Below are 25,649 nucleotides of genomic sequence, written 5' to 3'. Positions count from 1 at the left end.
AGATGGGGTTCAAGCTCGCCGCCTCATCCATCATCCTGCCCGTAAACCGTCTGACGGGACCGTATCTGGCTCTTTAACGGATCCCAGCATCTCTCCAAAGCTCAGCTGGAGATACGACCTGCGAATAAAACCAGCTTGGAGACCAATTCTACTTCCTGTCAGGCAGCGCGTGTGTGTGTGTGTGTGTGTGTGTGTGTGTGTGTGTGTGTGTGTGTGTGTGTGTGTGTGTGTGTGTTCGTTCTACCTCGTCACATAAACTAGAGTGTAATGATGTCGTCCCAACAGCTCGTCCAGGCTGGCACACACATAAAACCTGGTTTAATTGGCACGAAGGGTAAACAGAGCCGAGGCAGCGGCAATGAAGACGGGCAGAGATTCTTTATCCCTAAGCGCTCTGTTTTCAAACTGGCCTTGAGCTCCACCTGTCAATCATCAGGAAGACACACAAACAAGATGGACACTGAAATATTCATCCGCTGGGGTGAATTATTAACGAGGGTTATGGTCCGTAGAGGAAGAGACTGCAGGAGGAGATGAAAGGATGGAGGGAGGAGAAGGAAACTGACAGCCAGTTCTCAGAAAATCTGGAATTAAGTGGATCCAGATCCTGGAGGATCAGGAGAGTCCTACCTGCGTTTATGGGAGGTGGTTTTCTGATCTGAGGTCTGTCTGTCTCGTCAGTTTGCCTCTCCGGTTCTGGGTGAACATCCTGAGGAACCCGCATTTCATCTTCGACGTGCACGTGACGGAGGTGGTGGACGCGTCTCTGCACGTCATCGCTCAGACCTTCATGGACGCCTGCACCAAGACGGAGCACAAACTCAGCAGAGTACGTTCACGCAACACACACAAACGAGCAGCGACACAGCTCCGCTGGTGCTGAGAGGAATGTTCAAGTCGTAGATCCTAAATCAGGATACTGTAGTTCTTCTAGTTGACAGGTCCAGTCACATGACCAACCACACGTTTCCTCTCTCTGATTGCAGGAGTCTCCCAGCAACAAGCTGCTCTATGCAAAAGAAATCTCCACGTACAAGAAGATGGTGGACGAGTGAGTTTGATCCCCGTTTCCGTTGGAGAGCAGAACTTACTCAGCTTCAGCAGGATTTTTGAATGAGAAACGAGAGCTTAGACGGACAGACAGGATGTCAGAATGTTGAGAATGTTGGAACTTCCTGTTCCGTCATTTCAGGATGTTTTTCGTTGGTGATGTCAACTTGTTTGTGTTTCAGTTACTACAAGGGCATCAGACAGATGGTTCCAGTCAGCGACCAGGACATGAACACACACCTCGCCGAGGTGTCCCGGGTATGCGTGCGCACGTGTGTGTGTGTGTGTGTGTGTGTGTGTGTGTGTTGTGATCAGCCTTTAAAACACAGACTGTAACAGGCAGACGTCTCCTCCAGGTTTAAAGAATGAAGCATGTGGTTCAAGTGTCTGAAACCTGCGTTCTCTTTACTAGCCACCAGGGGGCGATGTGTTGCAAACTGAGCTCAAATTATATTGACGTTTATAAGACAACGAACCTCAGTACATTCAGTAACTCTATATTTATTTGACCAAAATAAATGCAGGTGATGAACTTGAGGAACTGCACCGGCTGCTGAATCTTAGAACATAAATGTGTATTTGGGTTGTGACTAAGAACAAAGAGCGACTGTAAACGTGTCTTTGTTCTTGCTCTGATGTTGTCGTGTCTCGTCTGCAGCAACACACAGACAAGCTGAACACCCAGGTGGCCTTACATCAACTCTACCAGTACGCCAGCAAGTACTACGACGTGGTGAGTAACGACTTCAGTGCCTGGTGTATCACACATCAAGTAATGAACTCAAGCCATTGAAACACCAACCTTTACCATCCAAAGGTCTCATTGACATCAGACTGAGCCACTGATGAAAGCTGCCTCACAGTAGCTGATCAGCACCAAACTCCATCAAGAAAACCATCAATTTAAGAGTGGCTTGATTGTTGTCTTGTTGTAAGACACCACATCCATTTTCAGTCCAAACAAGCACCATGAATTTGTTGCTTCAGCAGCATTTTAATGCATTTATTAGTGAAACCACAGTCTCCTCCAGGCTCCGGTCATCGCTCAGCTGCCTCCAGCTGCAGTTACCGATGCAGCTACGGTTGCGTCCTCTGACAGAAACGTTACATTGGTGTTGTATGTTTTCTCCAGATCATCCAGTCGCTGGACGAAGACCCAGCAGCCCAGAATAAACAGCTGACGCTGCGCCTACAGCAGATCGCTGCCGCCCTGGAGAACAAAGTCACTGACCTCTGACCTCCGACCTCGCGGATGGGTTCAGAGGGAGGAGCTTCTAAAACACAAGATGTCGTTTCCCATGTAGGGACTCATAGGATAATGAGCTCGCGGACTATACCAAATGTTTGACCATGTAAGGAAGTTGGAGGAGTTACGGGACTCCAGTCGCTGTTGGGAACGGAGATTTGGGATAAAAGTCGCCCCGAGAGGAACTGGACTTGCTTCCCAACACAAACACACGGGAGGGAACGTCAGCTGGGAGCTGATTTGAATCAAAGCTATTTTTTTAACGGTCGCTTCGCTGTTCGTCTGTCGTGTCCTCAGCTGCTGGCTGGTGTTCAGCTAGCTGGTGTTTAGCTAGCAAGTGTTTAGCTGGCTGGTGTTCAGCTAGCTGGTGATTAGCTGGCTGGTGTTCAGCTAGCTGCTGTTTAGCTGGCTGTTGTTCAACTGGCTGGTGTTTAGCTAGCTGGTGATTAGCTGGCTGGTGTTCAGCTAGCTGGTGTTTAGCTAGCAAGTGTTTAGCTGGCTGGTGTTCAGCTAGCTGGTGATTAGCTGGCTGGTGTTCAGCTAGCTGCTGTTTAGCTGGCTGTTGTTCAACTGGCTGGTGTTTAGCTAGCTGGTGATTAGCTGGCTGGTGTTCAGCTAGCTGGTGTTTAGCTAGCTGGTGATTCGCTGGCTGGTGTTTAGCTAGCTGGTGATAAGCTGGCTGGTGTTCAGCTAGCTGGTGTTTAGCTAGCTAGTGTTCAGCTAGCTGGTGATTAGCTGGCTGGTGTTTAGCTAGCTAGTGTAAACTGTCTTTGCTGCAATGTTGATTTGACCATGTTGGAACTAAAGAAGGAAGCGCCACAGGAGGAATGGGGCGTTTCGGATCACTGAAGAATTTAGATGAAGACCAAATGTTCTAAGTTCATCACTCAGCACTTCTGAACAGGAAATGCGGCTGCGTTTCTCCTCTCCCGTTACTCACACTGTGGGCCTGTTTGTTGATCTAAGGTCAGATTTATATGTTTTCCAGCTTCATAGCAAAAAGCAAAACAGATCTCTGGTCAGCAACAGAACTGGTTCCCATTCCTCAGTTGTGTTCACACCAGAACGCCTGGCTTTACATGCTGGTTCAGGATCATTTGGGTTTATTCGCCTCTGTAGAGCGTGAATTCAGGAGTGTTCTCTTCGGGAAAAGAGAAGAAGAATTGGACTGATGTTGTTTACGAGCATTTTGAGTGTTCAAACCTCAAACTCGTGGCCGTCTAAGAAAAGCCTCAGAGGTTTTCAGAGACGTGAGGGGATGCCAGCGGGGACAGCCGGTGGTGACCGGATCTCCTGAAGATCTCAAGGGTGGTTGAACGTATCAGCGCTCAGCACTTCTTCTTCTACTTCCACGTGGTGGATAAACCAGTTAATAGATGCGTTCCTGCCCCCAACAGGTCAGACTTGCCTGGTCATTGATGATGTGGGAGAATCTGAATCCTAGTCGGCTTTTCCCAACAAAGCAAACTTCAAGTTGAATATTCTAAGCCTGTGCCGGCGGGTAATCACGCAGTTATTCAGTCTATTAGCATCTTAGCATCTGGTGGCTTATGCTGTGAAAAGCACATAAAGCTGCTCGGAGGAATTTTTTTTTCTTTTTTTTTGACGAGCTCAAATTGCAATATTAGACCAATGAAAGCACAGGCTGGTATGTGCCTCTGACCAGGCGGGAGTCTTCGTTTGGTCGCGTCGGGCTCAGCTGAGGAGGGTGAATCAGGGTACGATGACGTCACTTTAGTCAAAGAGTTGGACTCGCGTCAGATGCTGGTGTGAGTTTCAACGCTGATGACGTTGTGATTCACACCCGGGGAAGTCCCGCTGCTCCGTCGGAGCCTCACTGCGGTACTTCTCTCTGTGTGCAGGCTTTAGCAGAAGTTTTGCATTCACGTTTTCAACATGAGCTGTTTCTTTTTACCGCGCTGACGCGACTGCATCTTAGTTTTCCTTCGGTCAAAGTAATCAGAGTACTTGTGAACGCCACCTCCTGTGAGTGTGTATGAGCGAGTGTGTATGAGCGAGTGTGTATGAGCGAGTGTGTCAGCTACGCAACTCTGGACCAGCTTGTTTTTACTTCCTGCCGAGAGTTCTGACTGCTAATCATGTGATCTCCTCAGCCAAACCTTCTCATTTTCACATGTGATTTATTTTTAATCGTTTGTCATTTTCTCATCATTGTGTCGCGCAATGTAGATCCTGTTTTTTCTCTCCGGAGAGGAAATGATTGTCTTTTGAAGACGAGTGACACACGAGTCCTTCAAAAAGGGTCGGTGGAATTATTTTAGGTCCCCTCTATCATGGTAGTACTTGATGAAACTGCAGGAACTCTTAATCAGTATAACTACTCACTGTGTACTTCTTAATCCGATCCGTCTACTCAGTGCTAATAACTTCCAAATATTCCGGTGTCCTTATTTGTTCAAAAATAAGAGCACACTGTAATCTTTTGTCCCACTTCTCATGTTCAACATGATCACGTTTCACCACAAATATTCTAAAAACATTCAAATGTCATCGTTTTTATGCAAATTATTGTTCATGAAGTTTGTGTTTGAGAAAACTCGCCTGTATACTTTTGTTTAATTTTGATGTCCACTTTCAAAAGTAGGCAGAAAAAAAAAAACTGTCCAGTCAGCAGAGCACTGCAAGGACGAGGTGTTTTTGTAGTCCAACAAGAAGCTAGCGTGTCAGAGCTGAGGTAATTTCGTAGTCCAACAGGAAGTTAGCGTCTCCAAGAGTTCCCTCCACCAGAGGAGTGGGATTGCTATGATTTTGAATTATTGCAGCAAATGAAACTTCTCATGGCCAAAGGCTAAATCGTCATCAGCGCGTGTGAACCACGGACGTGACTTCAGACGTGGTCATCGACCTGGACGCTCCGCTGGAGGCCTCGCTCCTGCGCCGCTCTGCTCCTGGGCTGTTCCTTTCTAAAAGAATAATCATTAAAGTAAAGTTGGTAAGATGTCAAATCAACCAGTGATTTATGGACTAAACAGGTCCGCGCCAGTCTTTATGAACTGCTTTTACACCACTGAAGTATAAATGTACTCATTTATCTTCTCTAATGCTACTTCTTAATCACCATCATGGGGCAACACTATTCTTTGCCTTCTGAGCCCAGTTGACGCGCTTGAGTGAACATCAAAGGTTAAATCAGCAGTTTGGACGATGAACGATGAGCTCCTCCCCCTCTGGGGAAGAGGTTCGTCTCTAAGTTTGACATCTGGCAAACTGCGTCTTCACATCCTGAAGCAGGAGGAGTTGGAGACCGTGTCCTGGCCTTCGTGTCTCCGAGGTTTTCACCAGTATTTGGCACCATTCTGCCAAAGACTGAACCCTGAATCCACCATTTCTGTCTCTGGAATGTGTTTGTTGTTGTTTTTTTGAAGCCACTTCGGTGCCAACTGCCGTCATTCCCAGACCCGGACCGTCACTGAAGTCGTTTGTTTGATGAGTGTAGTCAGACTGAAGAGGAACAAATAATCCTGTATTTAATTGTCTGGTGGTACTTCTAGAGAAACTATTGAAATGTGAACTTTTTTTTTTTTTTGGAAGGTTGTTTTCAGTGCTGACATTCTGATGGCCGAATGTTTCACCAGCTTTTTAAAGAAAGCGACTACATCTGCTTTTGATGGTTAGACTTTCAAATTTCAGATTGCGTTGCTGATGTAAGAGCTCAATCTTGAAACAAATATATTTTATTCATTGTGAAATGTGAGCCTGGTTCCTGTAAACCCATGCAAAGAACAACATTTCTCCCTTCGAAAACCCAACATTCTTTCTGCCTTCTTTTTGCCACCGTCGAGTGCCTTAAAGAGAGGAGTTGAAAGTAAAACTGAAAAAAGCCAAAATGAAGAAAGAAATCAAGGCCAAGGTGAGGAGCACATCCAGGGTCATGGTGGGTTGACTGCACGCTCTACACCGAGGGACAGCACCAGAGAGAAGGCGGTTAGTGACGTGTCGCAGGAGGTGTGGCGTTTGGAACTATCAAAGGTTTTAGTTAAATTGTACAAAAAGACATTTTGACTGTCGACCAGGACATCGTGGATGTTTTAAAAGTGTCAAATAACCGTTTTAATAAACTAAACCACTGTATTTAACGTTGAATACGTCTGCAGCCATTCAGTAGATTTATTCTAGATTGCACAAATCTGAAAATTTAGCTAATTTACTGACTAAAAAGCTTCAGTCTGACCCCCCCTCCCCAAGCTAACCTCTTTCATGCTAGCATCTATAACTTCATTTTCATTTTCAATCTTCAAAGTGGAAAATATGCTGGAGAAACCTTTTTAACATATTCATTCTAAAAATGTTAGCATCACGTCATCAGGATTCAACGTAGAATGTCTTGTGCTGGAGTCACGTTACAGCTGCATTAGCAGACATTTCCACTTTTTAAACGACCACACAAGTCAAAACTGCATTTAGGTTTCAAGATTATCTGCAAAAATTCAGTACATTTTTACTGTCATTTAAATCGACTTCGGCCAAGTATTTATGGTCAGATTCAAGAGAATACTGAGACATGTCTGGGCTTTGGGACTTTCTTGTAACGAGCTATAGCTTAGCATAAAAGGTTGAGGTAGTTGGATGACGCTAGCCCAGCTCTCTGGTCTAAATAATATTCCAACTCAAACCCCAAAAGAAAAGGAATTGAGGTACGCACTTGTTTGAAGCTAACCTAAGAAATCCCGGCTGTTAGCTTTGCTAAGTTAATGTTTGAGTTCTATGTCGCTTGTTTAACTGCTATTAGCATCTGTCCAGTATGTTGGCTACCTGTAAGCTAACGCAACCATGATTCAGATCTTTTCAGACGGGAAGATTCGCTCTATTTATCTACACCAGCGTTCAATAAGAGCCGGAAACTCAACTCGGCCAAAATAATAATGCAACCGACGTCGGGATGTTTTAGAGGAAGCTCTCTGAGTTGCAGATGCTAGTGGAGCCGAGGCTAGCTTGGATGGCTGGGGAGATTAGAACATCCAAGATGGCGGATCGTTCCCGCCTGCTTTGCAACATTGAAGCCAGTTTCATGCCAACAAATGCGAGTGACACATTTCTGTCCGACAAGAACTTTTATTTGAATCCTCTAAAAGGGGAACACAGGGATTTCACTCAAAACTGTACTTGACACCGTGGATGCGGTGATGTGACGTTAAAATCCTTCAGACCGTTAGCTTTCCAGGTGAGTGTTTGCCAGAGGCACAAGGACGTAGAATATTGTTGACGCGGTGGCGAGGCACAGAATTGAGTCCTTGTGGTCAGTAGATTTGTTCAATGATAGAAGATCTGTGTGAGGCATGTTTGAAAAATATGGTTTTATAGGCACAAGAAAAATGTTGTGAAAGAATTTGAGTGTTCACAGAAAAAACAGCGACCGGTACTGATGTTTGTACCGACATCTCCAAGGTAAATCTGTGTGTTCAGCAGTTTGTACATGGTTTCCATCGTTGTTTATTCTTGTAACGTCATTGTAGGAGTTCAATGGCTTGGATGGACTTTGAACCGGACTGAAGCAGGAAGCGTCTGGAGCCCAAATCAATGACTCTTCCCAGGAAGTGGAGATGTGGGCAGGAAGTCCAGATCTGTGAATTCCAAATATTCAATAAAAGTTTTTTATACAAACAAAATGATCTTTTCCATTTCCTTGTTTTCTCTTCTCTCAGTCTCGGCAGCTCTCGTTATCCACTTGTCCAATCGATAAACTGTAGTTTTGTTTATGGACACAAAGACTCTGGTCTCAGTGTGTCGCCTCATTTATCCCCAGAGAGAGAGAGAGAGAGATGCGATGAATGGAGGCTCACACGTGAAACCCCTCAGCGGGACTCGCTCGTTCTCCAGCAGGCATCAGTTCCTCCGTCAGGAAACGCTCGCTTTGAACCACAGTTTTCTCTCCTTGTGTGTAATTAGAGGGAGATTTCAAGCCCCTCTGGAGGCATTTGTTTTCTCTTCTTTCCGTGTTTCAAACCCAAGAACACGGAACTGACTGGACGTGACCAGACACAGCTGACAAGTCCACGGGTGGGTCCACAGTATGTTTACACGAGGTTGTAGCGGCTTGGATTCATTCACTTAATCTGGATTATTCCTCGTGCTCGTTACTGTGCTGGCTGGGACAGGAACAACTCTGCCTCTCTGTTACACATTAAAAAACTACTATTTTTGCGTCTGTATTATTTGACATAAACTCTGTATTTTGCTCAGTAATCAATATCACCAAAGAAAAACCTCTCCAACATTTCATCGAGGTTTGGAGCTCTTCTTTGGTTTTGTGCTACATCTTCTGGCATCCTTGGCTTTCTTCACTTTTTAAGTGCAAATAAATGTGACCAGTGGCTGCGCCCACATGGGGGATAGGTGTTCTCACGGGATTTGGAGGGTTGCCTGGTGACACAGCCGTGTTGGACCTGTAGATGGTTTCAGGTAGGTCTCAGGTGGGGTTGGTGTAGGCACGTGTGTTTCCACACTCAGGAGATCCGGTCCCGCACCTCCGAGGGGACGCTCTCACATTCACTCGCGAGAAATTAGAGTGATGAGTCGAGTTTTGTTGTGAAAGGATTCGTGGAACCGGCCTGAAGTTCCTCTGACAGCAGCAGGAGAGAACATCTCAAGCTCATGTTTCAGAACGTCGCCAGCAGGCCACCGCCGGCGCAGCCACAGGCGTGACGACTCAGGTGTGTTGCTGTTTGTTAGACATTTTTGTCCCCGCACAAATCGGACTGCAGCACGTCAATCGACCCAGGAAATGTGTTAAATTAAAAGAAAATTCTCCATTGGGAGGTGACTCTGAGAGACCCCTGGGGGTCCCTGGACCTCGCTTTGAAAACTACAGAACAGTGTGGTGGTAGAAACTCAGCTAAGCCCCCCCCCCCCAAATGATTCTCTGCACTCCCATAATCCCACTTAAATCCTCATCAACTGAAGTTGGCCAGAAATGAAGCAATTAGATCGATTCGATCTGCTTCAGAGGTTCAAAAGCCAAAGCTGAGATTTCCCTCAGCAGCGGGGGGGGGGGGGGGGGGGGGGGTTATGAGGGAGGCTCCACCTCTCTGTCCCTGTCTTCCTGTTGTCACTCGGCTGTTCCCTCTGACCTGAGAGCTGCTCCGCTGCTGCGAGGCTGGACGGTCCAGCGATGGGATGTGGAAAATCTTCACCCACCAACAGCAGCAGCAGCAACACTGCAGGTGAGAAGCTCTGGCGCGCAGGTGCAGGTCTCTGCTGCATCCACCCTCCGAACATCTAGGAACAGACAGCACACGTTCACAAGTACAAACAGCAAAATCTTACAACTCAAACAAAGAAACAACTGAGCTCTTTATGGGCAAAAATAGCTGATTTTCAGTTGGCGGTCGAACACAAACAGAAATGGTTCCGACTCTATAGATTGATTACTTACAGAATCACAGGTGATATATTTTACTCACAGCTTCTCGTATAACATGGATTTTTATTCGGCTTGTAAAGTTAAAGACAAAGAGATCCGGAGGTCAGTGTTTCCTGTGACCCTCCGCCCACGTCAGGACCCCTAAACCCTGACCGGCCGGCACCGACGCGCGAGGAATATCAGCAGAAATCACACCTCATTCAGTTGATTCTTCATAATCTATAAATCAGCTCGGCATCTGACGTCACAAACTTCAGAAATCATATTTGTACCTGTTACATCATGGCTGCTGTTGACCCAAACTAAAGGTGCATTGTGTAGAATTGGGTGATTCGCTCATTCCCCACACTTAACACCAGGGGGCAGTTCTCTACGGCAGTGAAGGTTTTGCAAGTGGGCCGTCAAATAATTTCCAAAATAGTATGATTTTTGTGGTGGGTGGGAATGTAACAATATAAAAATATACAGAATAATGTTTTTGTTGGGAACCACTGCTCGACAGGATTCACTGCCAGTTCAGAAAAGCTAATGCGCAAGCAACGATCACTATAATCTGGATTGGACACCGGAGACCTCGTAATCTGGAGATACTCGAGCGCGGACCCTCCTAGGTTCTGCATTTTGTTGCTTCTTAACCACGTTTGTTCTGTGTTTACTTGCAGATCTTGAGTGTGAATTACTGAGACCTTCATAAATGTAAACGTGCGTGGTTGTGTGAAGCTGCCGTTACGTAACCTGTCCTCCTGTCTCTGTCGCTTGTGTTTGTGCTGCTGTCAGTCGAACATGAATATTTAACCCAGACGAAGTGTAACAGTTAATCCGTCTGTTTGTGACTTCAGGTCGTGCTGAGTCTTCATCAGAAGGGTAAATCTGTTTCACACCTTTTTATCTCTCTTTTATTTTCTTTCACACACACACACACACACACACACACACACACACACACACACAAAGCAAACCCACTGGGATGTTAAACCATGTCTGTTCTGACTTCAGTCCATTTTAATTTGTCTGACAGATCAGACGAGTCTCTGCCAGAAGACAACAAATGGAGGTGAGTCTGCTCACATTTAATAATAAACATGGAGTCTCTGTTTATGTAGGTAATGTGTGTGTGTGTGTGTGTGTGTGTGTGTGTGTGTGTGTGTGTGTGTGTGTGTAGGAACTACGGAGGTGTGTATGTGGGTTTACCTTCAGACCTCAGCACCATCCCTGCAGTCCAGATCGGATCCTTGAGAGGTAACAGGACGAGTTTGACCTGCAGGTCAGATCAAGCTTGGGACCTCAAAAGTGGGAGGAGTTAGGAAGCTTTGATCTGAATGAATGCAGAGATTAAATGTGATGATACACACTCATCTGATACAGGGATGTGTAGTGGACAACAACGTCATCATGGCTGACAAGTTACTGATGTTTTTCAGGGTTTATCATTTTTATTTGGGCTTGTTGAAGCAGGAAAAGCGTAGATGTACACAGGGATGAGCAGGAAGTTAGCATAGCAGTAACATGTTATTTTTGCAGTCAAACAGAAAGTTAGAATAGCAGGTAAATGGCGTTTTTGTAGTCCAATAGGACGTGGGCATTGCAGAATGAGGTGTTTTTGTGGCCCAACAAGAAGTTGGGCTCATTCCTGTGCTGGTCTGTGGTGTCCAATCAGTGTTTAGTATTCATAAGCTGTGACGGTCTTCTCACGTCCTTGAATTTGAAGTGTGTTTTTTGTTGTTGTTGTTGTTGTTCTGTCGTGTCCAATGAGGTCGGCGGGTTCACCAGAAGTCAGCCAATCAGGTTTCAAAGCAAAATTACATTTCTCACGATCTGAAAATATGCAAACGATTGTTGAACTGATTTCATCGGTCGTCAGTGTTCGTCCAGGTTTAGCCTACCTGTGTTCATGACCCCGCCCCTGACTCATCAGACCAATGAGAGGAGGGAACATGCTCACCTGGATTTTTGTGATAAATAAGACGGCAATGTTCCTTCAGAATAAATCTGTGAAAAGAATAAATTTAGTTAATTTCTGCATTTGATGTGAAGGAGTGTGCCTACGTGACAGTGCGCTGCTCCATATCCTATTCCTAATAACACACACACACACACTCACTCACACACACACACACACACACACACACACACACACACACACACAGCCTCCATTTCCTGTTGAGTCTCCAGGGTCATGAGAGCATGGGAGAGAGAAAACACTGATAAACACAAAACAGAAGGGTTGAGTTTTTGGTGAATTTTATGTCTGTCTGACCTCCGTCGTGGATGTGAACCGGTCGGTGCTGTAAACGGTTTTTGTTCTGATTTATGTTTTTGATTCTCGCTGCAAGTGCATCCCTGTTGGAGTGAGTTAATGAATGAACCTGTCCTCCTCAGAGAATGAGAGAGACCTGCAGTCCCTCAGGAAGCCGCTGTGGGGAAACGGATTCCAATTTTAATGAAAAGCCAGGTCTGTGCTTGTTTGTGTGTGTGTGTGTGTGTGTGTGTGTGTGTGTGTGTGTGTGTGTGTGTGTGTGTCTGTGTGTCTGTGTGTCTGTGTGTCTGTGTGTCTGTGTGTGTGTGGACCTCCTCCAGCTTCTCTCTGCCGGTTCATTAATTAGAGCTCCTGTGTGTCAGCAGTTAAAGTACCACCCTGGTGTTTTTGCTCCTTCCTCATTACTTCACTACTGAAACCTGTGTTTACCTGAGAGTTTACTGGTTTCAGGTGGTTTCCCATTTACTTTCAGTCCAGTTTAGCATACAATAATTCAGTCTTATAGATCTGCCTGGCTGCATCTTTACATTCATTCACAAAGGAGTAATGCAGGACATATAGGTGATATACAGGTGATATACAGGTGCTATAAGGGTGATATACAGGTGCTATACAGGTGCTGTACAGGTGCTGTACAGGTGCTATACAGGTGCTATAAGGGTGATATACAGGTGCTATACAGGTGATATACAGGTGCTATAAGGGTGATATACAGGTGCTATACAGGTGATATACAGGTGCTATACAGGTGATATACAGGTGCTATAAGGGTGATATACAGGTGCTATACAGGTGATATACAGGTGCTATAAGGGTGATATACAGGTGCTATACAGGTGATATACAGGTGCTATACAGGTGCTATACAGGTGCTATAAGGGTGATATACAGGTGCTATACAGGTGATATACAGGTGCTATAAGGGTGATATACAGGTGCTATACAGGTGCTGTACAGGTGCTACACAGGTGCTATAAGGGTGATATACAGGTGCTATACAGGTGATATACAGGTGCTAAACAGGTGATATACAGGTGATATAAGGGTGATATACAGATGCTATACAGGTGCTATACAGGTGCTATAAGGGTGATATACAGGTGCTATACGGGTGCTATAAGGGTGCTATACGGGTGATAAACGGGTGCTATAAGGGTGATATACAGGTGCTATACGGGTGATATACAGGTGCTATAAGGGTGATATACAGGTGATATACAGGTGCTATACAGGTGCTATACAGGTGCTATACAGGTGATATACAGGTGCTATACCGGTGATATACAGGTGCTATACAGGTGCTATACAGGTGATATATAGGTGCTATACAGGTGATATACAGGTGCTATACAGGTGATACACAGGTGATACATAGGTGATATTAGGGCTGTGTATCGATTTGGATTTTCCAAATCGATTCGATTCGATTTTCCAAGGTCCGATTCGATTCAGTTCACGATTCGATTCGATTCGACATCGATTTATTTATCTAAACATGACCAAGTGACTGACAACATAAAAATGCATGAATATAATTTAAATTAAATTAAATTACAAGATCGACAATGTAAATAAAGTATCTACAAAGATGACACCCATAAACAGGACACTCACTGAGCTCCAACTGTCTTACAGCTTTTGTGCAATAACACGACAATGGTTGTGACAACTGCATCAGAACAGAATTAACAGCCATCTGTTGACTCAACTAAATGTAGGCAAATATCATAAAATATAAATAAAATATAAAATAAAATATAAATATAAAATATAAATCTGATATATAGTTGCTATACAGGTGATATATATCTGATATATAGGTGCTATACAGGTGATATACAGCTGATATATATCAGATATATAGGTGCTGTACAGGTGCTATACAGGTGATATATATCTGATATATAGGTGCTATACAGGTGATATATATCTGATATATGTGATATACAGGTGATATATATCTGATATATGTGATATACAGGTGATATATATCTGATATATAGGTGCTATACAGGTGATATACAGGTGATATATATCTGATATATAGGTGCTATACAGGTGATATACAGGTGATATATATCTGATATATAGGTGCTATACAGGTGATATACAGCTGATATATAGGTGCTATACAGGTGATATACAGCTGATATATAGGTGCTATACAGGTGATATACAGGTGATATATATCTGATATATAGGTGCTATACAGGTGATATATATCTGATATATAGGTGCTATACAGGTGATATACAGGTGATATATAGCTGATATATAGGTGCTATACAGGTGATATACAGGTGATATATATATATATCTGATATATGTGCTATACAGGTGATATACAGCTGATATACAGGTGATATATATCTGATATGTAGGTGCTATACAGGTGATATACAGGTGATATTTAGCTGTCGTGGTGGGTAAGAATAATATCACCTCGTACTGATACACTGGATATCGTTCTACTTTGCTGATTGTCACATGGCAATGTTACAAAGAACACACATGGTTCTCGTAGATCATGAAAACATCAACTTGAGAACTTTCTTGGTCGTTTTCCTGCTGAGTTGCGGCGGTGTGGACCGCTGGTGTGATCCACTAAACCTCCTGTTTGGACTTAAGATCAAACTCTTCACCTTAAGTGAACTGTTTTTGATTCAATCAAGTTTCAACCTGGACATGCCTAACTGGGTGTTTCTGGTTCTGGGTAAATTGACAGAGAGACGCAGGAGTGGTGTGGTGTGGGAAGAAGGAACCCTTCAGGCCTCCCTCGAGTCCTCCAAGTCATCGCCAAAAAGACCACAAGTCTCAGACTGACGGAACGCAGCGGACCTCTGTGACCAAGGGTTAATGGGATCAGCTCCACCTGCTTGAACTGACGGTGGAACCTTCTGAGGTGTTTCTGTCACGGCATGACGTGTCAGGAGGTCGCAGGTTTTGTCCGTCCACCAACCTGAGACTCTCACTGGCGTGTTGAGGTGAAGCTGCAGGCCTGACCCGAACTCTCCTGGTCCGTTCATCAGAAATCAGCCGGCGGGAGGAAGCTGTGAGTTTCGTCATCGATGGGTTAATCTCACATCTCGAAGGTTCAGTCTGAATGCTTTCTGATGTCTGAATCTGCACACAGGTTCCCTTGTGGTTCTAAGTTCCCTCTCTGTGTTCTGTTTCATTTTAGCTATTTCATGGTCTCATGACAAAATTAAGAGGATGAATTAAAAACAAAATATAAAGAATGACCACAGCTAGAGAGAAAACCGTGAGCAAGCATTTTCATTCTGGCCTCTAGGGGGCATCACACAGCCAGCAGGCACATCGCCAAGAGGCTCCTGATAGTCCCCGCTAGGACCAGTTTGAGTGGCTATCAGACAAAAGTGACACGTAAGTGAGCGAGAAGAACAGAGACATGAGATCAGAGACATGAGAGGAACAGGATCAAGGGGAGCAGATCCTCTGTCCGGTTGTGAGATCGACAGAACCCTGACTCAGTCTGTGTTCTTTTTAACTGTTGGTTGGTTGTAATAATGAGTGACATCATCTGTAACCTGACCTCACCTGTCAGGTGGCAGAGGAGAGAAGAGCCATGTTCATGTATGAAGCAGAAGAAAACGGAGGCACAAGTTGATTTCTAGATGCCATTTTTAACAGGAGATAAACTTTTATTCAGCTGACAGAAAATTCTGAACAGAAAACATTAGAAATCTCGATAGATTCATCTGGTTATTCAAGAGCCCATAGAAAGTGTCTGCTTAAATAAATCGGAGCATCTTAAATAAATAAATAATGAAGATGGTGCGAGGCACTCGGCTCTGACGGGTCGTCACGTCTTCAAACATTTTCCACACACTGACAGGAGGTTTCCTGGAAAAAAAATGCTCAACATCCACCAGATCTTCAAGAAAACCAAACCCCGCCTCCTTCTTCCTCCTTGAATGAGCTGGATGTTTACCCCAGGAAACTTCCATGAATCAATCTGGGAATCACCCCATGCTGGGTGAAGCATCGCCACACGCTGAGACCAGATTTAGTCGGATATTTGTGAGATCTGCTGAAGTTGACCGGCTCCTCCCACTCCTTCCATGGAAAAATATTCTTGTACTTTAAATAGTTAATAAACTGCATGAAAACACTAAAACCAGCAAATACTTCTATCATTCACCCTCACCAAGAACCCCATCAATGAGCCTGCGTTTGCGCCGGGAGATGACATCACCATGAACACACACGACGAAGGACACAGACGGCCGGACAATGACAGAACTCATTGTTAGCAGCGGCGCTGCGGACGGGCCGTGAGACCCTGGGGAAGGATCGGGAATTTCCCCGGCAGCGGGACCCAGCAGAGACGGACGCTGGCGTGCTGCTGGGTTTGATCTCTTAAGGATTTGTTGACAAGAAAAAGAGTCTTGCACCTTCTCAAGCTGCACGCACCTGCCGGACCAGGTGAGTGTTCACTGCTCTACTGGCAGAGAGAGAAGCTGCTGTAGTAATGAGGCCACTCACGCGTCGGCGGCTACATTCGTTCTACATTCGTTCTACAGTCGTTCTACAGTCGTTCTACATGCGGCTCCAGTCTGCTGGAGCGCCGACTTACTGAGGTGACTGGAGTTAGCAGGAGCTACCAAGGAGGGGAGAGGCTGCACTCCTCCCTGTTGACAGTGGAGCCTCAACCGCTGGTACGTTGGTTCCCCTGGGGTCACCTGGGTTCTCCTGTGGTTCCCCTGGGGTCACCTAGGGTCACCTGGGTGCTCCTGGGTTCCCCTAGGGTCACCTGGGTTCTCCTGTGGTTCCCCTGGAGTCACCTAGGGTCACCTGGGTGCTGCTGGGTTCCCCTAGGGTCACCTGGGTTCTCCTGTGGTTCCCCTGTGGTTCCCCTGGAGTCACCTAGGGTCACCTGGGGTCACCTGGGTTCCCCTAGGGTCACCTGGGTTCCCCTAGGGTAACCTGGGTTCTCCTGCTGTGGTTCCCCTTGGGGTCACCTGGGTTCTCCTGTGGTTCCCCTGGAGTCACCTAGGGTCACCTGGGTTCCCCTGGGGTCACCTGGGTTCTCCAGTGGTTCCCGTGTTCACATTAATTGAGATCAGAGCTGATAAACGAGTATCTACTGCGGGGTCATTAGACCCGAGACTGAGGGGGCGCTGGCGGACGTTCCGGCCGTGGCGGTCTGACGTGAGGCGGGTACGAGGTCAAAGAGACAGGAAGCGCAGAAATGTGCCGATGGACAAAAGCAGCAACACCAAACTCTAAATTTGGCCGTTCTTGGATGTGAATCCATCGTCAGTGTGAGGAACTAAACTGTGTCTCTGGGTGTGAACACATGCTGAGACGCTCCCGTCGTACGGCAGACGCACGTGTGACGGTAGCGTCAAGGTGAAGACAGCTGAGGTGTCTCAGCTGAGGTAGGCGAGGACAGGTGGAGGGTGGGGACAGACGGCCGTCTCAGCTGAGGTAGGTGAAGACGACGGACTGGATGGGAAGCCTGCAGACCGGACACAGCTTGTTCCTCTTCTTCAGCTTCCTGGCGCAGACGTAGCAGGACATCAAGTGTCCAGTCCGTCCGTGGACGATGCAGCCGTTCTTTGGCTGTGACTGACAGATGAGACAGGGGTCCAGGCACGAGTCCGGCAACCGCCACTCTGCTGAGACGCTGCGGTCCAGGTCAGGGACCCCCTGGGGAGGGGAATGGGGAGGCGGGGGTAAAGTGGTGGGTGATAATGGGAGAAGCTCCTGGGAATCTGCTGAGGAGTTGGAGGAGGAGGGTTGGGAGTCGGGAGTCCAGAGCTTCTCCTGGGAGGATGACGAAGAAGGCTGAGAGGACAGCAGGAGGTCCTGGGAGCTGGGCGTGGACTCCGACGGGAGGGAGGGGCTTTTCGCTCTTTTTCCATCTGGAACATCGACACCTTCGTTCTCCTCCACATCAGAACCTTCAACACACAACAAAGGACGGCTGTGACACAAGTGTCCATATTTGGTGGTCGTCCAGCGTACAAACATCACAATAGTGATGTCGTCCTTGATGTCTCGCTACCGTGGTAACAGAACCGCCATTACAGAAACATCTGACCCCCTTTTTGAGATCTAAACCAGGAGGAAAAAAAAGCTACCTGGAGATTCTTTGCCTTCTGATTGGTCCACTGGCTTTATGGACAGGGCTTTGGGGCTGGAGGGGGTGGAGTTGGTTAAGTTGGCCTCAGGCAGCCAATCCTGGCGCAGCGTCCAGCAGCGGAGGCAGTTCCTGGGCAGGGGCGGGTTCAACTCGTCACACTTAACACATCGCCAGTAGTCCTGAAAAAGAGACACACACAGTCAGAGACGTGTGTGCGTGTGCGTGTGTTTGTGTGTTTGTTTCACTCACGGCTTCAGTGATTTCAGTATCTTCATCAAAGGAGTCCTCATCATCATCAGCCTCAAAAATGGTGACCTCGTACACCTGGACACAGGTGGACAGAGGCGTGAATGTACAAATACACAAAAGTCATAAAAAACTACCTTTAACCCTTACACCTTTATTCTTTACATCTAAAATCCTTCACAAGAGGTTGAGGGTCAAGTGGGCGTGGTTACCTGGTCGTCTGCAGACAAAGAGGCGTCATCTTCATTGTAGTCGGCAGAGTCGATGGACTCGACCTCAAACTCCACGCTGAAGTTGTCGCTGTCCGAGTCGGACGCTGCAACTGTGACCTCGGACCTGCCAGACTGAACACACACAGTGCGTGTCATACACTGACACACGTGATGATCCAGCGTGCTGTGTGTGTGTGTGTGTGTGTGTGTGTTTACACTTACTGTGCTGTGGGAGTCAGACGACTGGCTGCTGTGTCGGTCCCGCCCACCTCCCAGCCCTCCAATAACACACCAGGACAGGCTGTCGTCAAAGGTCAGGGAGTAGCTGTCCGACCGCCTCCTCTTACAACCCTCTTCTCCATCTTCCTCATCTGACCCTTCCTCATCCTCCTCATCCTCTACGCTGTGGGAGGGTCCTGAGGAGATCAGGTGGGCGGAGTTTAGTGGTTCAGTATGTCTTTAGGAGCTGCAATGACGTGGCGGCGCCTCACAGGAGAACTCACCTGGGTCGCTGCTCCGGCAACTCCTCCTCCTCCTCCGCCGTCGTCTCCTCCTGTCTGGTGATGAAGAGTGACTTCCTGAATCAACCGCCTGAAAACACAAACACACCTCCAGTGATCAACACGTCCGCTACTGGATGAATGTTGCGTGCGTGTGTGTGTCACACTCACTGCTGTCCCTCTGTCTATCGGACTGCTGCTGAGTGGTTCACTTGAGCTTTTTGGCGACTCTGAGACGGAAAGACAAAGAGATGACATTCGAACATCCATGTTTATTTTCATCAGAAGTCCTCAAGGCCGCCACCCCTCACCCATCACACCAGCGCGAGTGGCGTTTAGCTGGTCACACACATTTCCTCCCTACTACAGTGGCCAGCTAGCACTGACAGCTACGGCATCGAGGGAGGACACCCTCTCTTCTACCTGGTTTATGTTGCACCAAATGTAAATCAGACCACGTCCACTGAGTCCAACACAAACGTACGTGACCTCTCAAATCACCACATCCCTGCCGATGGCCAGTGGGGGGACAGTCGTCTACGAGGACGTGACGTACGTCTCACTTCTATCACCAGTGAAAGTTTTCAGGTTTACGGTCTCAATCTCTGGTTTGACGTTTTTATCTTCACAGCCTGATGTTCACTCAGTAAATTATAGTCTCATGAACAGGTAAACATAGGAGGAGGCCAGGATGTGAGAGCGACTGCCTCGTGACCAGGATGTCGACCTGTCAATCAGGACCGGGGCACCGATGCGCCCTCTCATCCAAACACAGGCCAATATGTCACTTCTACTCCAGTGTATGAGTTTGTGTGGTGCAGGTGAGGAGGACTGGAGGAAGACGAGGTCCTACCTTGACTCCTCACAGAAACCAGGTTCTTGGTGATCATAGCGAACAGAACCCTGAAACACAAACGTGTCAGTGACATCATCAACCAACACCTGCTGCTTCCTGAAGCAATCAGCTGATGCTGTCGGTGCGAGGCGCTTCCCTCTCACTCACCGTGGCTCTTTAACAGAGAAGCTGTCGACTCCCAGCACCCGCCCCAGTGCATCCTGGGAACAGTGGACGATGTGCTGCTGCTTCTGGTCGTACAGCTGCTTCTGGATGATGTACTGCCCCAGGTAGAACATCACCTGCAGGTGGCCATCACACGGGTGTCAGGAGAGAACACAGTCACCCTGACAACCTATTCGACTCAATGTGATCCAGTCTTTACTTTTGGCGTTTGTCAAAGACATTTCTGTCGTTTCGAGGTAAATGTGAGTGATGCAACGTGACGACTCCCAGCTGAGAGCTGCTGATGAGAACACAGGGCACTTCTTTAAAAATGCACTTTTGTTGCCGATGCCCTTCGGAGCGAACGAATGCTAAAAATAAAATGAAATGTTTCCACTGATTTGCTGTGGATGGCGATGCTTCCCTTTCCAACCTTCCCCAGGCTTGGAGCTGCTAGTCACCCCCCAGTCACAATATGAACTTAGAACATGACATTTGAGCACAATGGTGGATTTGATGGAAAAGCAGCTCGTGAAACGTGTTGGGGTCAGAGGGAGAGAGCTTGCAGAGCTGGGCTCAGGCAGCTGTACCTCCTTCATGGTGAACACATCTTTCGTGGCTCCTGCGTCTTGCAGCAGAGAGCAGAACTCCACCTTCGGCCGCACCTGGAGGCAGAACACAGGAGCAGGTTGAGCTGCGCCGTCAACACCGGCGAGGACTTACGCAGGTCAGCAACAAGCAGCTCTCACCAGTTTGGTGTCGTCGGCGGCGTCGGTGTTGAGGCCCTGGTCAGCTGACATGGTGAAGCTGATGGTTCCTGCACATAAACGCACAGGACAAATACAACATAGGATCAAACACACGTGTCAGCTGAGCTCCACCCTCAGTGTCTGACTAACACATTGCTCCACCCATCCAGGATGAGTCACTCCAGTTGAGGAAATTTTGACTCAAAATTTCACTCCTTTGTGAAAGGCGGCTCACAGGAAGTGAATCTCACCAACATGCCATCAGCACAAGATGTTTTTGTGGAGCTCTACTTTGTCAAAAGCCAGCGAGCACAGGCAGACCCCCCACGGTTCAAAATCTTGACAGTGACATCGCACACCTCAGCACACCAAACACATCCACACCAACAGCAGGAAGGTCCTCCTGCTCCTCTGCTTTTATGGCACCATAACTTCACTCCTACCACGCGCTGAGGCTGCTGAGCCACACAAAGACAACGCCTGAAGGATGAACCTTCAAGTTCCAGGTGATATTTTTCTGCTTGGAGTGGGAAAATGCCACAGAGCTGACAATCAACAGGAAAGAGCTGAACAAGCAGATGGAGCTCAACCTCATTCTGGCCAGCCAGTCCACATTTTTATATGATGCGACTGTTGAGGGAGTGACAGCGTCAAGGAGCTGAACGCTAACAGCCAGTTCTGCTGACGAAGCACATCTGGAGCCTGCAGAGGGACCCGCATCGGAAAACTCAAGTATGTACGAATACACGGAGCTGAACGAGTCTCAAGCCTACACACATCACATCCATCATTCAGGTTTTTCTGGAAGAAAACACAGACAACACCCTGATACACATCTCCCTTCTGATTGACAGGTCGTCGTAGTGGAGTCATCAATCTGAAGGAGCCACGCCTGAAGTCTTTCCTGTCTGCTTCTTGTGTTTCACTCTGAATGGGACCGTCATTCACAAAGTGAACGTGATGTTGTCTTGTTGAAGACTCAAAGCAAGGAACTGAGGTCATAAACTCTTCTGAAAATATTTACTGAGGTAATAAATCCACACACTGGACCTCCACACCAGCAGCTGGGCTCTGAGAGAACGAGACAACCTCCTCACACACACCAGAACCCAGCACTCAGTCCTCAGTCAGACCCGCCTCATCATCAGTCCAGGCAGAGAAGCCAGAGAGCAGCTGCCCACCCACCACTACCACCAGCCCAGCCCACCATATTCAACATCTGTCACTCAAGAGGAGAAAACAGCCAGGAATTGTGTTTCGCTGCCTTGTGTTCTGAGTATCTGACAACTGAGACAAGACAATGAACGAAGTGCAGTGTGTCACATGTCACTGACACCCACCCACAACCGAGAAACAATGGCAACAGGCAATCTCCTCATCCCAGCGTACTGTACTGCAGCCTGTTAGCTTGTTTTAGCTAGCACACTGCGGTCAACTCTGTGGCAAAAGTGACTTTTATTTTCAGTGTATTCACAACAAATACTGCACTGAAAATAAATGGTAGGAACAGCTGTGCAGCCCAGTCAGACATCTCAGATGTTTCCATGGCGATGGCTGCACTTCCAAGTGTGTTGACAGACTTCGAGACACCAAACAACCAAACACAGTGCTGTGGTGCAGGCAGACGTCTTCATGGAAAACCTGTAAGCCGCCGCCAAACACTTCCTGCCCTGTACTGAAGGGTTCAGTCATTTCCTCATCAAATAATTCAGACTAATTAAGACCGATGATGCCCCCCCCCCCCAAGCTGCCACAGCTTCTCTTGACAGCTGACTGCTCACCTGCACTGAAACCAGGACCCAACCTGCTGATGTCACATCTCCATCACATCCCAACACTCACGCATTGTGTGGACTCATCAGTCTGGAGCTACATGAACATATGCATGCTTGAACTGGGGGGGGCTGGACAGCACAACTTCCACTGGATTTCTGTCTAATATTAGCAGACTGTTCCACTCAGACACTCCAACATACAAGGAAAGCATTCGTTAGTCAACAGTTAAGAGTTCAAGCACCACAACAGAGAACAATGGAATCATAAATCTGAATGATAATTCAGCTCGAACTGAAGTTATTAAGCAGCCATCTGCCAGTCAAACCAGTGACCAATGTTTTATGATGTCAGCAGTGTATTCAGGTAGTCTTCTCTAATAAATGCAGGTCTTACCGTATCTACAGAGGAAAAGGGTTAGCAGTCCATCCTGTGCAAGTTCAGAGAGATAAAGTGCAGAGAGAGCAGAGCAGAGAGCAACTACAGCTTCTTATAGACCAGCTCAGACATGCCGGGACTAGACCAGTCCCAGAGTCTGGGCTAGCCTGACTCGGCCTATCAGGGCAGGCCAGTGTTGAGTCAGCAGCAGCCTCAGTAGTAGTAACTGCAGCTGTACTGACGGGAACAGCTGATTTAATCATACAAGTGTGTGTGGACATGCTGGGACTAGTCCAAGATGACTCATCCATTTCACAAATTTGATAACCAGCTAACCACACCAGCAACAACACAAGCGGAGCAGACGGCAGAGTCCCTTTAAGACCGGCTCCAGGGGACAAACCCCAACCAGTCTCTTCCTCTCACAGAATCCAGCCTGCTACATTTAAGACTTCTTCATGCCACTTTGAGTAAAGTTGAAGGCTTACCTCACCCTCACAGCAGAGAATTAACGGTGGGAAGGAAATGATTATATGGGTACTATGTTGATTTATTTCCACAGGAACTGCAGGGGGGAAGTGATACGGCCGAAAAATGTCCCTCCAACACATTTAGCGTGATACCGAGACGTTACCAAATCTCAAGAGGAACATGGTCATCCTGCAGGCACCTGGCCTGTGGCGGACAGAGACAAGGACGTGGTTCCTGCAAGTTAACAGGGCTGAACTAGCAGTTACTTCCATTAGCTATTAAACTGCCTACTTAGTTTTGGCTTTGATTCAGTGTCAGATTCTGAATGACATGTCAATAACAGCCATGTGTTGGTGTCTGAAGACGCCAGGCCCTCCTCAGGATGCTGGGGGTGCTCCTCTGGGTGCTGAGGGCCCTCCTCTGGGTGCTGAGGGCCCTCCTCGGGGTGCTGGGGACCGTCCTCGGGATGCTGAGGGCACCTGACAGCACTTAGGAGGTGTTGTATTTATTTCCCCTAATCCTGGCAAGTGCAAAAATTCTGGCCTCTCATTAGAAAATTTGAAAGAATACAAATTCATAAATGGGAATAAAATTTGATGAAGGATTGATAAACTTCCATCTCCTTGCCACTAAATACTCAACTGTGTTCTACGATTTTTAAATTCACTGTTGATCCAGTAAGAAACAACTGGGGGGGGTGGGGGGGTGTTACCCTCTCCCCTCCAAGTCAGGCTGACCCGCGGCTGTGACATAAGAATTTCACAATTCCAATTTGGATGAAAAGTACAAGCGTCCGTCTCTGGTCCTAGAGGGTGAATCTGTTCAAGCGGCGGGCGGAACATCGCGTCCTCAGACAGAAGTCAGCTGGGCGTCAAGTCAACACACAGGCGGGGAGAATATGCCCGGACATGTCCCGCTCTCTCTCTCTCTCGCTCTCTCTCTATCTCTCCCTCTCTCTCTCTATCTCTCCCTCTCTCTCTCACACACACACACACACACACACACACAATTTGTGAACTTTCACTCACACATCCAAGAAAGCAGATTCATCAAGTCAAATTAACGACACAACAACTGAGATGCAGAAACTTCAACCCTGTTGGATTAGACAAGATCAGGGGAAGCAAAGGTCGCCGGGTTCACCTCTGGGCTCGCAGGAGGTGAACGCTGTGCGTGCTAGCGATGCTAAACCGATGTGGACGTTAACTGAACTTTCTCTGTCTAATGGATCCGATCCAAAGTTTCACGGCACTCGTCGGTGTTTTAGCACGGATGACCGGCGGGGGGCGGACAGCATGGCCACAGCCGAGTGATACAAACACAAGATGCTTCAGTTCAGATGATCATGAATCACACGATTCATGGGAAGTTAAAAAGTCAGAAAGAGCACAAATTCAACTCAACACCGGTTGAGTCAAAAGAGTTCACCTGATTTGCACGCGCAACAGAAATAACGTACGAGCGCGTAAATGTGGTAGCTAAACGTTAACCCCTTTCTAACTAACTTAGTAATGATTCACTTTAGCATAAATTAACTTTACCATAAGCTGAGGTTTGTTAAGTGAGAATCTGTCAAAATAAAAGTATTTTAGTTCTCTTTTTTTAACGGTTACTGGTTAGTTTAAGGCTCACCTGCGACCCAGCAGACAAACAGCGGCTCACGAGTCCGGATTTCTTCAGCCAGGAAACTCCGAGGCTCCGAGGCCTACTAGCACATTGCTAAGACTCGTGTTGAGATTTCATCTATCACAAAGTTACGCCGGTCCACTTTAGGTTAATGAATTTACGTACCTTTTTATCAACTGCCGATGATATAATATCCGACACCGGCGTATATTCACCAGATTAACGGACAGATCTAACGATGGTGTCGTGGCACTTGTTGGCGTAGCAGCACCTCTACTGGCCGAACACTGCCACTGCATCCAGGGTTGAATAATCATGTTTCAGTTACCAGCGAAATTTGATGAAAATGTTCAACTATTTTTACGTAATGAGTGCACCGGTTTTCACATGGGGAAAAACTTGTGTAATATAAGAATTATACTCCTGAAAAAATGTACATTATATTTATTTATGGAGCATTTGGGAACCCATTTCAAGAGCTAAACCCTTGAGCTGCAAATGCACTTTACATACAATAGAGACAATCTTAAATATCCGCTTTACAAAGACTGAATTTTGCTTTGTAATTTTTTGAAAAATTGTCCTTAATGGTAACTTTTGCACTCATCTTATTGTATCTAGTATTTTTTGTTTATATTGAAAGTTTTCCTT

The 25,649-nt window shown here is 46.9% G+C and overlaps 3 protein-coding genes across 6 annotated transcripts in view; 2 read left to right on the top strand and 1 right to left on the bottom strand.

Annotated features, from left to right (window-relative positions):
• plxnb2a.1 (plexin b2a, tandem duplicate 1) overlaps window positions 1-7,917 on the top strand; it is a 119,142-nt gene extending 111,225 nt beyond the window's left edge. For both annotated transcript variants that reach the window (XM_086201682.1, XM_086201683.1), the window contains exons 39-43: window positions 682-829; window positions 987-1,051; window positions 1,233-1,308; window positions 1,709-1,783; window positions 2,183-7,917. In XM_086201682.1, the coding sequence (XP_086057808.1) occupies window positions 682-829; window positions 987-1,051; window positions 1,233-1,308; window positions 1,709-1,783; window positions 2,183-2,287 (469 nt within the window). In that variant the 3' untranslated portion in view covers window positions 2,288-7,917. The remainder of the gene's footprint in view (window positions 1-681; window positions 830-986; window positions 1,052-1,232; window positions 1,309-1,708; window positions 1,784-2,182) is intronic.
• A 1,444-nt stretch (window positions 7,918-9,361) lies between these two features.
• LOC147262631 (overexpressed in colon carcinoma 1 protein-like) lies at window positions 9,362-15,962 on the top strand. The gene is made up of 6 exons (XM_086201681.1): window positions 9,362-9,477; window positions 10,517-10,541; window positions 10,696-10,731; window positions 10,840-10,916; window positions 12,057-12,129; window positions 14,660-15,962. The coding sequence occupies exons 1-5, from the start codon at window positions 9,426-9,428 to the stop codon at window positions 12,116-12,118; spliced, it is 252 nt and encodes an 83-aa protein (XP_086057807.1). The 5' UTR covers window positions 9,362-9,425; the 3' UTR covers window positions 12,119-12,129; window positions 14,660-15,962.
• On the bottom strand, window positions 15,548-25,310 carry mdm2 (MDM2 proto-oncogene). Of its 3 annotated transcripts, none has more exons than XM_086201677.1 (12): window positions 25,164-25,310; window positions 20,751-20,818; window positions 20,592-20,666; window positions 20,005-20,138; window positions 19,855-19,904; window positions 19,173-19,231; window positions 19,005-19,092; window positions 18,724-18,917; window positions 18,502-18,633; window positions 18,293-18,367; window positions 18,042-18,222; window positions 15,548-17,861 (listed from the first exon to the last, which is right to left on the bottom strand). In XM_086201677.1, the coding sequence occupies exons 2-12, from the start codon at window positions 20,799-20,801 to the stop codon at window positions 17,377-17,379; spliced, it is 1,524 nt and encodes a 507-aa protein (XP_086057803.1). In that variant the 5' UTR covers window positions 20,802-20,818; window positions 25,164-25,310; the 3' UTR covers window positions 15,548-17,376. The 3 variants fall into 3 exon arrangements, with proteins under 3 accessions (XP_086057803.1, XP_086057804.1, XP_086057805.1); XM_086201678.1 differs by having other exon boundaries at window positions 25,005-25,266; XM_086201679.1 differs by lacking the exon at window positions 25,164-25,310 and adding an exon at window positions 22,920-23,102.
• Between the last annotated feature and the right edge of the window lie 339 nt (window positions 25,311-25,649).

The sequence above is a fragment of the Aulostomus chinensis genome, chromosome 4 (assembly GCF_037954235.1).
Source record: "Aulostomus chinensis isolate RoL2024-O1b breed Wild chromosome 4, RoL_Achi_v1.0, whole genome shotgun sequence".
NCBI classification, from domain to species: domain Eukaryota; kingdom Metazoa; phylum Chordata; class Actinopteri; order Syngnathiformes; family Aulostomidae; genus Aulostomus; species Aulostomus chinensis.
This window is presented reverse-complemented; position numbering and strand designations above follow the sequence as displayed.